The following is a 13,341-nucleotide window of genomic DNA, read 5'->3' as shown; positions in this document are numbered from 1 at the left end:
CTAAGCAAAAGCTGACACCTGAATAATTAAGCAAACACCACCATCTACTGGAAAATGTAAGACATGCACTCAAACGCTAATAAAATTAAACTGCATGGACAGCAGCACCTGCAAAAGTACAGTACAGTAATTATGCATGTGTGCAGCCAAAAAAGTTTTACACTTTAGTTTCAAAATCTGTTAATTACCGTTTAGGCTAGAGTAACATATTGTACTCCAACACCAGGTTTTCCAGTGTATATTCTACCTTTTGCCCTGGCAGCTGAAATAGCCTACATCTCCAATTCAACCCCAAGATGAATAAGTAGAGATCATCTTACTTCCATACTTCTAATCAACTTGTATAAATAAAGAAATAAAAAATTCATAAAATTCTTTATTCATAAACTTGATGCAAGTTTACAAATTACTTTACATGGTCAAAATCACCCTTGCAATGGAAAAAAAGAAAAAAGAAAAAGAAAAGAAATTAAACGAAAACAAAGCATGCCGACAGTGCATAACTTTATAACCCGGCCACCGCAGTTAATGAAGCAAGGTGAAGAACCCAGTTTCAGGCTAGTTCAGTCCTCCGATACGTTACTCGTCAAGCCAAGGTTTTGTTAGTCAGACATATGTTGGTGTAATAAAAGCTCTTATTTGGAGCACAACAGACTTGAGTACACCATTACCCCAAAAGGTCAAGTTAAAGATGCAGGATTATAATTGATCTGATGGCACACGAATCTGAACTGCGGCTTTTGTTGGGAACCCTGGCATCTTTGAAAAAGTAATCCAACCAGGTAGGATGTCTTGTAAGTCCATGAGTCTCATACTGTAGCTGACCTGGTTAATTAAACAGCACACAGGGAGAAACAATTCTGTGCACTGATGTAGTAGGAAAGCACAAGTACGCATGTGTTGAAAAACTGGATACATCTATTAAAAAAAACAAAAAACAAAAACCAAACAGCCAACCACTTGTCTTTGGTTGCTTAGGGGAAACGATCCACTGATAAATGGACATGCAAAATACAGCAATATCAAAGACACAGGGTAGATGTTTCCTTAACTCCTGATCAAGTGCTTTATAATCAAAAAACATCTCTTCTCCATTTTGTTAAATCATTCCAAACACTTGCCAAGTAAATATGAACCTCAGAATCCTATCTGCAATTTGACAATAAAACCTACAGGTAAAAAGGAGGCGTAGTTTTAAAACAGCCCAAAAAAAGATTGCCAAATTCAATTTTTTTTCCTTTTTCATGACGATATTCTGAAGCAAGAGCTTGGAAAATCGAGTGTGCAGTATGTATTCCTGAGTTTGCTTCTCCAGATAATGCAGGGGTGGGCTCAAAAATATTACCGGAGTGAAGTGAATACCAATGCACATCATAACAGTTAACAACCATGCCAATAATCCATAGTCATGTTGAGATTGTTGTGGTGAGAACACCACAAGAGGGTGATTCTCACCATATCCTGCAAGCCTCAATACATGCCAGACGTGCTGAACACGAACAAGCTCTATGCTTTGTACCCATCTCACACTGTTGAGACTGAGGTCAGTATCACTGAGGAAATTCTAAATAAACTCAAATATGAGGAATGCCTGTATGAAATAGCATAACTAAGCTTTCTACGCTGGTCATCAGGACAACATACTGAAAACAATGCAAGTAACCACACAACAGAACACCCACAACAAACGTGTAACTGCATTAATTGGAATGCTCCACAGTTTCTGCATATTATTCACATTACATCAAAGCCTCAGCATGCTGAGGGGTACAGCAGCGCTGAGAGTGGTCATGAATAGTAACCAGAGAGGTGGTAATGGGAAGAGATAGGTCTTTCCTGTGGCAAATCTGAACAAATATTTATCAAACCTGACCAAATATTCTGGAAATGGAACAGCCTCGAGTTGATCTTGCCAAGTGTGAAGCTAGAATGGTAAGGAAAGGTAAATGGAAAGGTATATGGTCAAGACTATTGCTGTGAATTTGTAGCTCTGACTGAACTTTAAAACAGCCATGAGGTCAAGGAAAAGTCAGCAGGTAAAAGGTCACTTTTTTCCTAGACTGCAAAATTGGAAAAGTTGTCAGGATGCAGACCAGTTACAATAACTAAGCAGGTAACTATACTGTTAAGGTCTTAAGACTAATTTTCAGCTCAACAAAACTCCACAAGACTGTCTTCACTGCATAGCCTTACTGAGGTTCGTCTGGTTTAAGTGATTAGATATGAATAGCCAAACCTTTGGCATGCCAGGAACAGCTGCATCTATGCCAGTATTGTTAGGGTCATTGTAGTTAGAGGTGCCATCAAATAAGGGGAATGATTACTGTCACTGCTGTCAATAAAATAAGGATATATATATATATATTTATAAAAACAACAAAAACTGCAGTAGTCATAAGCTTACATAAGAACATGGTGAACTTTTGTTTCCTTCTGCAAGAGTGTCAATGAAGCAACTTTCTTACTCTAAATGGGTCTTGAGAAGTTGCAGTGCCCCTGCAGTTAATAGTCAAGAGTATATTGTAATACAGTCTCTGCCCAGCCAAAGACCCCGACAAGGTTACATTATAAACAATTAAATCCTTTTGCAGAAATACAAATGTACATGTTTACATGTGGAGTTAAAATCAACTACATTACAGTGTAATCCAATCCGAACATGCCCCTGCGTTGCCTGATGAGATTTTCTATGTTACCACTCAGGCACCACATCTCTCCTGCAGGAGGTGGTCCAGTGGCTGCTTGGGATGATAACAGTGATCTCCAAGCCCAGGAGGATGCTGTTCGTCATTATGGGCTGTGCCACTCAGACTGGAAAAGTCTCATCATCTTCTTCCTCAACTCAAGGTTTCAAGCTTTAAAAGACAGAGGTTTGAAAGCAAACTATCCCCAGAATCATGTTATTCCAGAGGAGGGGTCTTGGCATGAAAGATAATATATGAGCACAATATTACAGAGGCCATCCAAGGAGAGAAAAGGTGGGGGTCCTTCCAAACACTAGCATTTAAATGTCCTTCCCAGCTACCAGTGCATCATATTAGGGAATGTCACAAGCCATTCTCAGATCCAGTTTGTGACCAGAAAGGCCTTGTCTGGCAACTGGAACATCAGACTGCCACTGCTGGAGGATAAAGCCATGCCGCACCTTTCAATCCACAGCCAGCAAGTAACTTTGGCATGCTCAATGCCAAAACCAAAGGGTGAGAAAGCACATAATATTGAGTCTACCGATTTAATGGAGTATGGGACAAATGTTGAATGGAAAAAAATAATCTGATTGCATCAGACAACAGAAGTATAAAGGGAAGTAATATCTGAGGAGAGGACACTTTTTTCAATAGCTAATGAAATTGGATGTAAATTTCATGTAGAGGTGGGATGTCTTTGTGTTTGTGTGCTAGTTTTTGGGTTGTCAATTAATGGGAAATTTGGTATAGAGTTCCAAGTGTCATGTAGATAACAAAAATAGTTTGCAGGATAAAAACAATATTGGTCGCAAGGAAAAGGAAAAGAAAAATCTAAGACATATGGTCCCAGTTCAGGAAAGGCAACAGTCTGTATTAGCCGTCCTCCTTAGGGGGTGTGTACCAGCCTAGGAAAGGAAGATAAAGGAAGACGATGACTACAGGGTAAAGAAAAACAAAGTCAATAATAGCGAATGTCAAAATGATTGACCACATTACTTTCTACCTCACTGGCTTGCATCTGAATTTAGCAACATGTGTGGTGACTAGTGCAAGAACCAAAACCACCATGCAATTTTTTTTTCAGTTGTTAGACTAAGGACATATAGTGCACATTAGGATCTGGCTTTGTATGTTTGTTTTTTTCCCCCAGCAGTCCTTTTCAATTGCATTCATTGCCATTAATCATATATACACTAAAGATGTTCAGTTCCTAAATTCTTTATTTTATTTAATCAGACAGGTTTTATTGTAGCAGAGTGACATGAATCAGAAGCAGACTACATTCAAATGTAGTCCATGTTAGGTATATATACACCACAGTTAATGATCCAATATCCCTCGGCTTTAATGGCTGAGAGGGTTTTGGTTTCAGTAAACAAGGTCTGCAATGTATTCTGTATGAAACTGGAGACAGAAAACACTCACCGTTCTTTTCATGGATCTGAACCAGGGATTTGTAGGACTGCTGTGCTCTGGCAAGATTGTACTGATTCTGCATTAAAAGATGAAAATGAAGCCAACTTTACCATAAGCACTGAGTTTAGGATAACATTGGAGAATAAGCAAATAGCAACGACAGCTGTTTCCTACAAGAAAAGGAGATTATTATCTAGCAAGCTCTAACATCAAGACCAAAACAGTGTGCAAGGTAGATGATAATGAAGACACTTTTTTGTCCTTCATACCAGACTGCATTCACAAACACCATCACCATTCAAGCTAGACTGCACCTGTAGTGCACCACACTTTACCTTCAGTACTAAAGTGTTAAGAATTCTGGGTTAATACATAATTTCCTTAGGGATTAATAAAGTATTCTGATTATGATAACAGAGATATTTTAAACTACAAATACAAAATCCAAACTGTTCCACTTCCATTAATTTGTCCATTTTTGGACAAATTGAAAATTTACAGGGAATAAAATGTGCAATAAAATCTTTATACAGTGCAAAACCTGTAGCAACAGTAAGATGATGTGTCCCTTTATTCTCAGACTCACTGAAGTCCTATTTACATTAATACCTACTCTGATCGACTCAGCATGGTTTGCCACAGTTTTCAATTAGGTCACAGTACCTGGTACCAGATACATTTTTAGTACCTGCTCAGATCGCTCGGGTTTCAAGTGATACAAGCAGGTACCAAAATGTGGCGTCTTCAGACTGCGTGCCACCGACTGGCTGGTCAGTAGCGCATTCGATGAGTCATAAGAGCGTCTCATTCACGTAAAAATGAAAACCGCCATTTTCGAAACCCAGCAACGAGGGATATGGCTACAAAAAACAACTTGCCTCAACATCCACCTTTTTTGTAGCGTTTGTGTCACATATTAATTAGATCACAGGACGCTCGGACAAGCTGCTATGACGACAACCACACAAGTTAGGTAGTACTGGATTATAGTGGAAAACCCGACGATCCGAGTTGAGTCGTGGCAATCCGTGGGGAGTTGATCCGAGTAGGTACTAATGGAAAAAGGGGCTTAAGTCATCAATTGTATATATTTTCACAAATGGGCTGGTGTGGTCCCCTGTCTGACTCAATTTTACTTTCTTTTTGGTATCTTTTTTTTAACTATCCAACTTATAATAGACTAATCTAACATCAAACATGAAGACTGGCTTCATTTTAAGACTCTATATGTAGACTATACAAGCAAACCTGCAACATGTTTTACACAAATAGCCTTAAAAGTGGTGTACTGGAAAAACACAGATGAACTACACTCATTATCAGATCTGTTGTCATTAGGAAAGAATAAATTGCAATAACTGAAAACTATTGCAATGTCATGCCAAGAAAGATGAAAAGCTGTTTTGCTTCCTATCTGAGACAGCCTGTACTGTGCATCCCTTCTCAGTCCAATTTGATAGGAATTAATAAACAAATCCAACATTCACTACCAAAACAAGAGGCTGTTGCACAGTATGACTGGCCATCACTTAGAACCATGTAACTGTGTGAAAGCCCCTGTCACTTTGGTTCACATAATTCACTATGTGAATCCACCATTATATCAGAGCTGAAATGAAGCTTCCTCACTTACTTTATTGGCTCCAAACTGCACTCTGGCTTTTCCTTTAACTAAAGTGGCATTGATCTGCATGATAACAGACTCAATGGAATAGGCACTGCTCCAACCCTGCAATCAAAAACCAAATGTCAATAACAGCAGGTTTAAAAATATATATATATTCAAAGAGTAGAAGGAAAAAAAAAACAAAACATTGAAAAACAAACCAAGGCAATACCTAAATTTGTCGTCTGCGTTTTATGAAACCATTCTAAAAATACCTGTTTAGTAAGAAGTTCCATGCACAGGGCACCTCCGCCAAGAACATAACTAAAGCACGGGAAAGGAAACAATAAGGCAGAATCACTTTTTAAATCTTACACTAATGCAGTCTCTGCTTGATAATGGCAACTTAAAAGGGAAGAAATTATAGAAGTGTACCAAGAAAATTAACTTACCCTCCAGAAAGCACAGGAGAAACTACCCGGACAAACGGTGGATCAAAAGGGAAATTATCCTGCAGAAGTAACCAGAAAAAAGGTTCATTTACTTCAAAAGATTCCTACATTGCATTTTACTTTGATCAGGGGCGACCGTGGCTCAGGGGGTTGGGAATCGCATCTGTAACCGGAAGGTCGCCGGTTCGATCCCTGGGCTCTCTGTCCTGGTCGTTGTGTCCCTGGGCAAGACACTTTACCCTACTGCCTACTGGTGTTGGCCAGAGGAGCCGATGGCGCGATATGGCAGCCTCGCTTCTGTCAGTCTGCCCCAGGGCAGCTGTGGCTACAACTGTAGCTGCCTCCACCAGTGAATGAATAGTGGTATTGTAAAGCGCTTTGGGTGCCTTGAAAAGCGCTGTATAAATCCAATTCATTATTTGTTAGCAAAACATCAGGTTTACTTACTTTATATGAGAAGTTTAGTAAAATGTAGTCCATTCCCTCCTTTTCCTTTAGCACTTGTAAGTCACTGTGTAAAGGGCTATCTGGATCCACCCTGTAGGTCATAAAAATCACAGTTTGCCTTTTTGCACATGTATATAATTTATTTTTATTATTTTAATTCATGACTCAATATCCTAAAGTTACTTACGTCCTCAGTTTGACGTGCCATTCGTATAGGCTGTCATTAACAAGTTCAACTGAATAGATGCCTGCAAAAGAAATTGTTTAAAATTGAACCTTCAGATATCTGCAATTGCAAGGCCTAGTAGCAGACTCCCTAATAAACCCCTGTCCTTTTGATCAGCTCTCTTGAGAGTGGTGCGTAAGACACAGAGGCAAAGTATAAAATGCATTTTGTTTAATATGACCCACCGTCACATGCTGTCAGCCAATATTCTTATTCTATGGTGTGTTGCTATAGAAAGATTGTCAGTAAACAGTAAAGGGTGTAGATGCCTACAGTACAATCACCACACCCACATGAGTGTTCATGTCCTGACCTCATTAGGACAAGACAGAAAGAGTAAGGTACCTCACAATGGTGAGAGTAAGGAATTGAGCACACTAAACATCTTCCCAAATACTTTCCTCTGACCATGTAAATGCCACGGCTCTCTATTGCAATGCCTAACGTTCAAAAATATTCCTCCATTACAAACAAAGACAGGACCCATGATACATTTATGTGTGATTATTTTGTTGCTCAAAGGTTAAACAAATCATTGTGTACTGTTTATACCTGTCTTATAACTCTGAGACCTGTAGATCTCTCTTAGTTCCTTCATCAAACGGTCAGAGGCTTGCACTGAGCCAGACACAGCTCCCTGGAAAATATAAAACAACTATAAAAGACAAAGAATGCAGTCCTAGGGGTAAAGCTGCCATTTTTACTTAAGCTGGGCCAGTGTCAGAGACAAAGCTTTATCATATCAGACATCAATATTTATATCAGTACCCCACATTGAGGGCATCTTTTGTTATTCACTAATGCAATCACTAATGACAAACGGGGTATACCGAAATGCTGCATAGATTAATGAATTAGAAGCAAGGTGTGATAAATATTAACCGGCCTTTTTTCCTGAAACTTACATTCAAATGGTCCTGGCGCTGGTTCTTTCGGATCTTCTCCAAGATTGCCAAATTCTCCTTCTCAATCCCATCATCCTCAGATTTCTTCCCATCTACGGGCTCCTCCTCTTTCATTTCATAGTGGTCCAAATCCTCGATGTCCTGTTGGATCATACTTAATATTTCAAACATTTTAAATAACAACAGCATACACATATACAACAAAACAAAAAGCCCACGGTTAAGACATTTGCAGTGTGATAAGATGAGAAAAGTTATTAGTGTTTGATTTTATGATGATAGTCATACATGCATAACTTGTGGATATTTTCATCAAACATTTTTCAAATTATAATACATAAACAAAGGCCAAAAGTACTCCACATAAAATCCATACAAATTAAGGAGTCGAGGGGAAAAAATATAAACAAAGACAAAAAAAGTCAATTCACAAAGCATGACTTGGGCTTACTGGGTTTCACTTTAAATTTGACCCTGGGTAGCAACAGCATTACCGCATTCTTGGAAGAGACCTCCGTGCACAGATACCAAGACGATTAAAAGTATTTTATAACATCTAAATTCTGTCTTTTTGTTGATCAACATTAGTATGAAATATGACTTATTAGAAGCAACTAACTGTATCATACCCCACCCCTTCTCCTTGAAGCAATTTTAAAATCTTGTTCTATAAACTTAAACATACGGTCTGAAAACAGGTCATATATTTGCAACTTAATGTTTGCAAGAAGACTTTTGAATTCTGTTTTCACATTTATCCCAGAAAGTTGCTTTCAGACCATTAAACACCACTGAGATTCCAGCTAATTTTTTTAAACAAATAAGACCTTAAAAAAATCTGATCTATTGGTTTCTCTCATTACTTAATGATAGAGCTGTACTACTGATAAATCTGTTAACTAACTAACTAACTGTATTTTTGCTGACTTTCCTTTTTTTATATTTACTAATATGTTAGCTCTTTTCTACTCTTACTGACCAAAGGAGCTTAAAATTCAAACATTCATACAGCATATATTACACTTTATACAGCATATATCACTCAGACTCATGCACAGCCCTGATTTGGCTGCAGAAGTTGTGTTGCCTTTAGCACCCATGCGTTTAACCTGTTCATATATTTTTAATCTTATAGTTTTTTCTTACTTTGGGAAAGAAAAAGAAAAAAATCAGCAGACCCTTTCATGTTGATAACTATGAGGAATGTAAAGGCAGATAAGGAACAGAGATTCGGGGTATGTTGAATTTGTTTCAAAGTACAGGCTCCAGAGTAATGCGTCAGGTTTTTTAGACTGAAGAGGATGACTTACTTCTCCCATTTCCTCCTCATCTTCTTCTTCAGATGTGACCTCCTCTGTTCCATGCTACACACACAAAAAACAACACAGACCATAAGGAGTTAATTAGTTTGCAAAATAATATTTTAAAAAACAGGAGAACACATTTTACTAAACATGGGAAGTGCCAATTCACTGACTTGAAGAAGAGCCTCACATGAATCACCAAGGGTGTTTATAATGTAGAGGGTCATTTCATAACTAACTATAAGTGGTTTTTGAGTGCAATATAAAACATCCCAATCTACATTAAGGTATTTTAGCAAGGCATATTCATTAGAAGTAATCTGAGAAGCTATTGTCCATTAGGCTGGATTTGACAACATCAAGTGGGTAGACTTGCCTTTCTGTCTTGTCCCACTGGGCCTGCAGGCAAGGGCTGGTCCAGCATCTCCACATCAGGATGTTGGGGAAGATTATACAGTCGACATAGGTCACAAATTAGTTTCTTCAACTGCTGTAAAAGCTTGAAAGGAAAAACAAAATAAAGAATTGGAGCAACTATACAAGTTTGCAAATAAGAATACAGAGCAAGGTCATATAGCAGAAACATTGACTTTCACATGTTTCTGGAAAAAAAAAGTTGCACACACTATGAGTATAGGAATCAGTTTTGGACAAATGACCCACATATAACTTTTAAAGCTAAGAATTAAACATAGAACATTAGCAGTGCTGCAAACAAATGTGGGAAGACTAGCATTGTATTTAGGCAAAAGGATGGATGACAATCTTTAAACAGGTGTATTATGCTGTTGTAAATTTAGTGCAGCTGAGAAACTGTACCACCAAAAACATCTGCGCTTAAAAAAAAAAAAAAAAAAAAAAAAGGTAACGGAGATCTTATCTATCAACAAAGACAAAGGTTTGTCTCACTCATGTGTCACACAGCTTCACAATGTTGTAATCCTTATATAGACCAAATTAAGTAGCAAACAAAAATAAATCCAACCAAAAAAAAGCCCTCCTGTCCAAACACTAACACTTAAATACAACATATTTTTGTGCTACAAACACATGTAGAAAAAAAGAGCTTTAACCCCCCTCCCCCCCAAAAAGTACATAATGTACACCTCATACCAGGGATAAGAACCTACTTGAATATCTGACTACTTGTCAGATATTTTGACCTCTAAAGTTGTCCTGGTGGTCTAATATGACTGGAACAAACAACAAACCTGCTCGTTGACATGCTTATCAAATTCCTTAAGTACACGCACACACTGATGCACGAAAGACTTTCAGATTTGAAAGCCTATGTAAAAAGGTGTGCATTTTGTAAACACAACACTAGTTAAAAAAAAAGAAGAAAAAAAAGGTTAAATTAAAAAAAAAAAAAATTAAAAAAAAGGGAGGGAGGGAGGGAGACAAACACCAAAGCAGAAACTAAAGGAGCCAGTAGAAAAACAGAAAAACATCCATGGCGCACAACAGTGTGATACTACAGGTAAACGAATGAAATTAAAAAAAGAAATGAAGAGAGGCAAGTGATGAACAAGTGCATCATGGGACACCCCCAGCAGCTTGAGCTTATAGCAGCATACCTAGGGGATGGTTAAGGGTCACCTGATCCAGTTCGCACTATAAGCTTCATCAGGAATAGAGAATTTTAAGCCTACTCCTAAAAATGTATGCCTGCTTCCTAAATCTAAACAGAGAACTGCTTCCACAAGAGAGGAACCCGATAGCTGGAAGCCATACTTCCCATTCTATTAGGAACAACAAGAAAGTCTCCACTTTGAAGAATTTTGAATTAAATTATGAATTTAACAGGTAGGCAATTAAAAGACACTAATATGGAATAAATATGAGCCCCATGTTAGTCTTCTCGCTGTAGCATTTTGAATCTTTTTGGGAAGCATCCAGGTTAACAAATAATATGAAACTACAATATCTAGCCTAGAAGTATGAACAAAAAACTACATACAAGCTCATATTTAAGATATTACATTTTATCTCATATTTTAAAAGAAATGCACTCCATCCGTTCTTTGTTTATTGTACTAATCTGAATCTAGCTGTTGTAACATTATCTAGTGGTTTTAGACATGTAGGTCTAGCCTAAAAATATGCTCCTCTATACGCCTGCAGGTGCAGTTTGAATGACTAGGGGAAAAATAAGGAGTGACACTGAAGTTGGAGTTTGCTTATGCTAATAGTGTCTTGGATTAATCTAAAATGCATGTTGGAGCCATCTGTATTGTTGATAACTGCTTAAAAATATGGAAATATGTTTCGCCCTTTAAAGTGAGGCCAGCTTACATCATTATTTGGTTAAGGTTTTGAAGTTGTTAAAGTGATGAGCAGCTTTATTCCTAAAGTGTCCCATGTCACAAAGTGCACTAAGAATATAAGGATATCTACCAGAGTGCTGCCTTTTCTCACATCTTCCAATCTCTCCAAAACTTGAGCCAAGCTCGGGTCATCAGAGTCCACAAACCAAATTGGCGGTGTAGATGGATAAGATTCCTAGAAACAACAAAAAACACAACACAATGATACCAATGCGTTTAACACTTATTTACACGCGTTGCAGGATTTTTAACGCATTGAATTTTACAATTATATACGAAAATTTGAGTTGACGACATTAGCATTCTGGATGCATCGTGAGCTAAATGCTGGGATTGCCTAAAAACATTGCGTAATGTGAACTGCCTCAACAAATATCACACAACAAATAGCGAAATGACACTGATTATTTCAACTATGTAAAACCTGTCCCGCTTAGCGTCAGACTGTACGGTTGTGAAGGTAGCTTATTACCTGACTATCAAGTTAACTTTAGCTCGCTAGCTACCAACAAGGCAAAACCCCGGCATCTGAATTCTCGTCCACTTACCGTTATATTACAGTGAATAATTAATAGCTTTTCCCCAGTTACATTAAACTGGCAACTCAGTTCGTCAGGTTTCCAGTCAATTATCCTGAATCGTTCGTGGTTTGGATCAAAAATGGACTCCAAAAACTTCAGTTCGGCCTTCAGCCCCGACACCGACATCTTCCACGCATCTCCGGCTGGGCCGCTGGGGAGGGGGAGAAGTCGGGACTTAGCGTTCAGCTAGCTAAAGAAACAGCGTAAACTGTAGTAAAAGAAAATGACTATAAAAAGTGGCAAAGAGATGGCGGTCTGCCCCAGCGGATTTAGCTGGATACGCAGTGCCAGCTATAAGTCCCCTCCGGTCAAATTTCACCACAAACGGAGGTATTTGCTAATGAAGCAGCTAGTTAGCTCCTAGCTTTAGTCAACGCCTGAAAACAGCGCAGTGCTTGGCAAGCTGCTAGCGAACGAGTTAGCGAGCTAGTCCGTTGTTGTCTTTCCGTCTATTGTTGTTGTCTGCCTATGATAACAACATTTTAAGGCTCTCGCGGTGTTCTGAGACCGTCTCCTTACAGTCCCATCGTGGTGTTCTTTATTATTTACTTAATCGGAAATCAACTATACACTCTGTACGATCTGACCTAATATCCCGCTACAGGGGTAGTGTTTTTCATCCCGGTGCACAACTGTAGCTGGCCTCTTGTGGGGTTTAAAGATGGCGTTCCGCAACCTCCCCGCTCCTGCAGAATCCCAGCATTCAGTGCGTCTTTAATTTATTTTCGGTGTGAGAAAATAAAGGTAAGTTCATGATAATAATGTCATTTAGTCAGGCATTTATTTGAGGACAAAACGTTCACTCTGATGTTCATTTCTTTGCAAGTAAAGCTAATTAATTTCCTAATTTTACATATTTTATACAGAGTAAAATTCCATGCACAGAACTTAGAATTTAGTTATTTCTAGTGCTTTGAGCATAATTGCTCAAAAAACACAGTGTTGTACAAGTGTGGGTGTGCAATAATGATTAATGTTGTCTTACAGGGGGTCACATGTTGTTCTTGTTATGTTTCATAGGGGAGCAGTGCCACCCTGTGCCACCCTTTAGACATGCCCCTGGCCAGGGGATGATATCAGCACAGATAAAATGAGGCTTATCTATTTATTTATTTTAAACAGCTAGTAATTGATGTCTGATAAAGCAGTAAGTTATCATTTATGAGGTGAATCCATTTGTCAATATTATATGATGAGTTCTGGCTAGCCTTGAATATGAGCAACCAAACAATTTAACGAAAACATTTTTTAAATATATCTTCCAAAAGCTAATTATTTATTTGAATTTTCAGTAGCAAGCATGTCAATCTGAACTAAAATGGTCATTAGAGTGTAATACCATGTTTTGATAATATTGACTTGCTGCTTTATTTAAAGTAAAGCAATTGGC

General features: G+C 38.2%; 1 protein-coding gene across 1 annotated transcript; it reads right to left on the bottom strand.

Annotated features, from left to right (window-relative positions):
* Nucleotides 1-424: 424 nt before the first annotated feature.
* On the bottom strand, nucleotides 425-12,609 carry LOC146639444 (ubiquitin-conjugating enzyme E2 Q2-like). Its single transcript, XM_085365027.1, has 13 exons — nucleotides 11,919-12,609; nucleotides 11,441-11,545; nucleotides 9,420-9,542; nucleotides 9,050-9,103; nucleotides 7,740-7,880; nucleotides 7,387-7,471; nucleotides 6,796-6,856; nucleotides 6,609-6,699; nucleotides 6,162-6,220; nucleotides 5,985-6,033; nucleotides 5,737-5,832; nucleotides 4,113-4,179; nucleotides 425-3,592 (listed from the first exon to the last, which is right to left on the bottom strand). The coding sequence occupies exons 1-13, from the start codon at nucleotides 12,075-12,077 to the stop codon at nucleotides 3,561-3,563; spliced, it is 1,122 nt and encodes a 373-aa protein (XP_085221153.1). The 5' UTR covers nucleotides 12,078-12,609; the 3' UTR covers nucleotides 425-3,560.
* Nucleotides 12,610-13,341: the final 732 nt, after the last annotated feature.

Source organism: Diplotaxodon limnothrissa, linkage group LG1 (genome assembly GCF_057381915.1).
Source record: "Diplotaxodon limnothrissa isolate DT_005_m linkage group LG1, D_limnothrissa_male_GT1.1, whole genome shotgun sequence".
NCBI lineage: Eukaryota > Metazoa > Chordata > Actinopteri > Cichliformes > Cichlidae > Diplotaxodon > Diplotaxodon limnothrissa.
The sequence above is the reverse complement of the archived record's forward strand: the minus strand, read 5'-3'. Positions and strand labels throughout refer to the sequence as shown.

Coding starts and splice junctions, on each gene's coding strand:
- LOC146639444 (XM_085365027.1), bottom strand. CDS start 12,077: ATGTCGGTGTCGGGGCTGAAGGCCGAACTGAAGTTTTTGGAGTCCATT. Junction 6,034..6,161: donor TCTCCTGTGCTTTCTGGAGG/GTAAGTTAATTT, acceptor CCCGTGCTTTAG/TTATGTTCTTGGCGGAGGTG. Junction 5,833..5,984: donor TGGAACTTCTTACTAAACAG/GTATTTTTAGAA, acceptor TTTTGATTGCAG/GGTTGGAGCAGTGCCTATTC.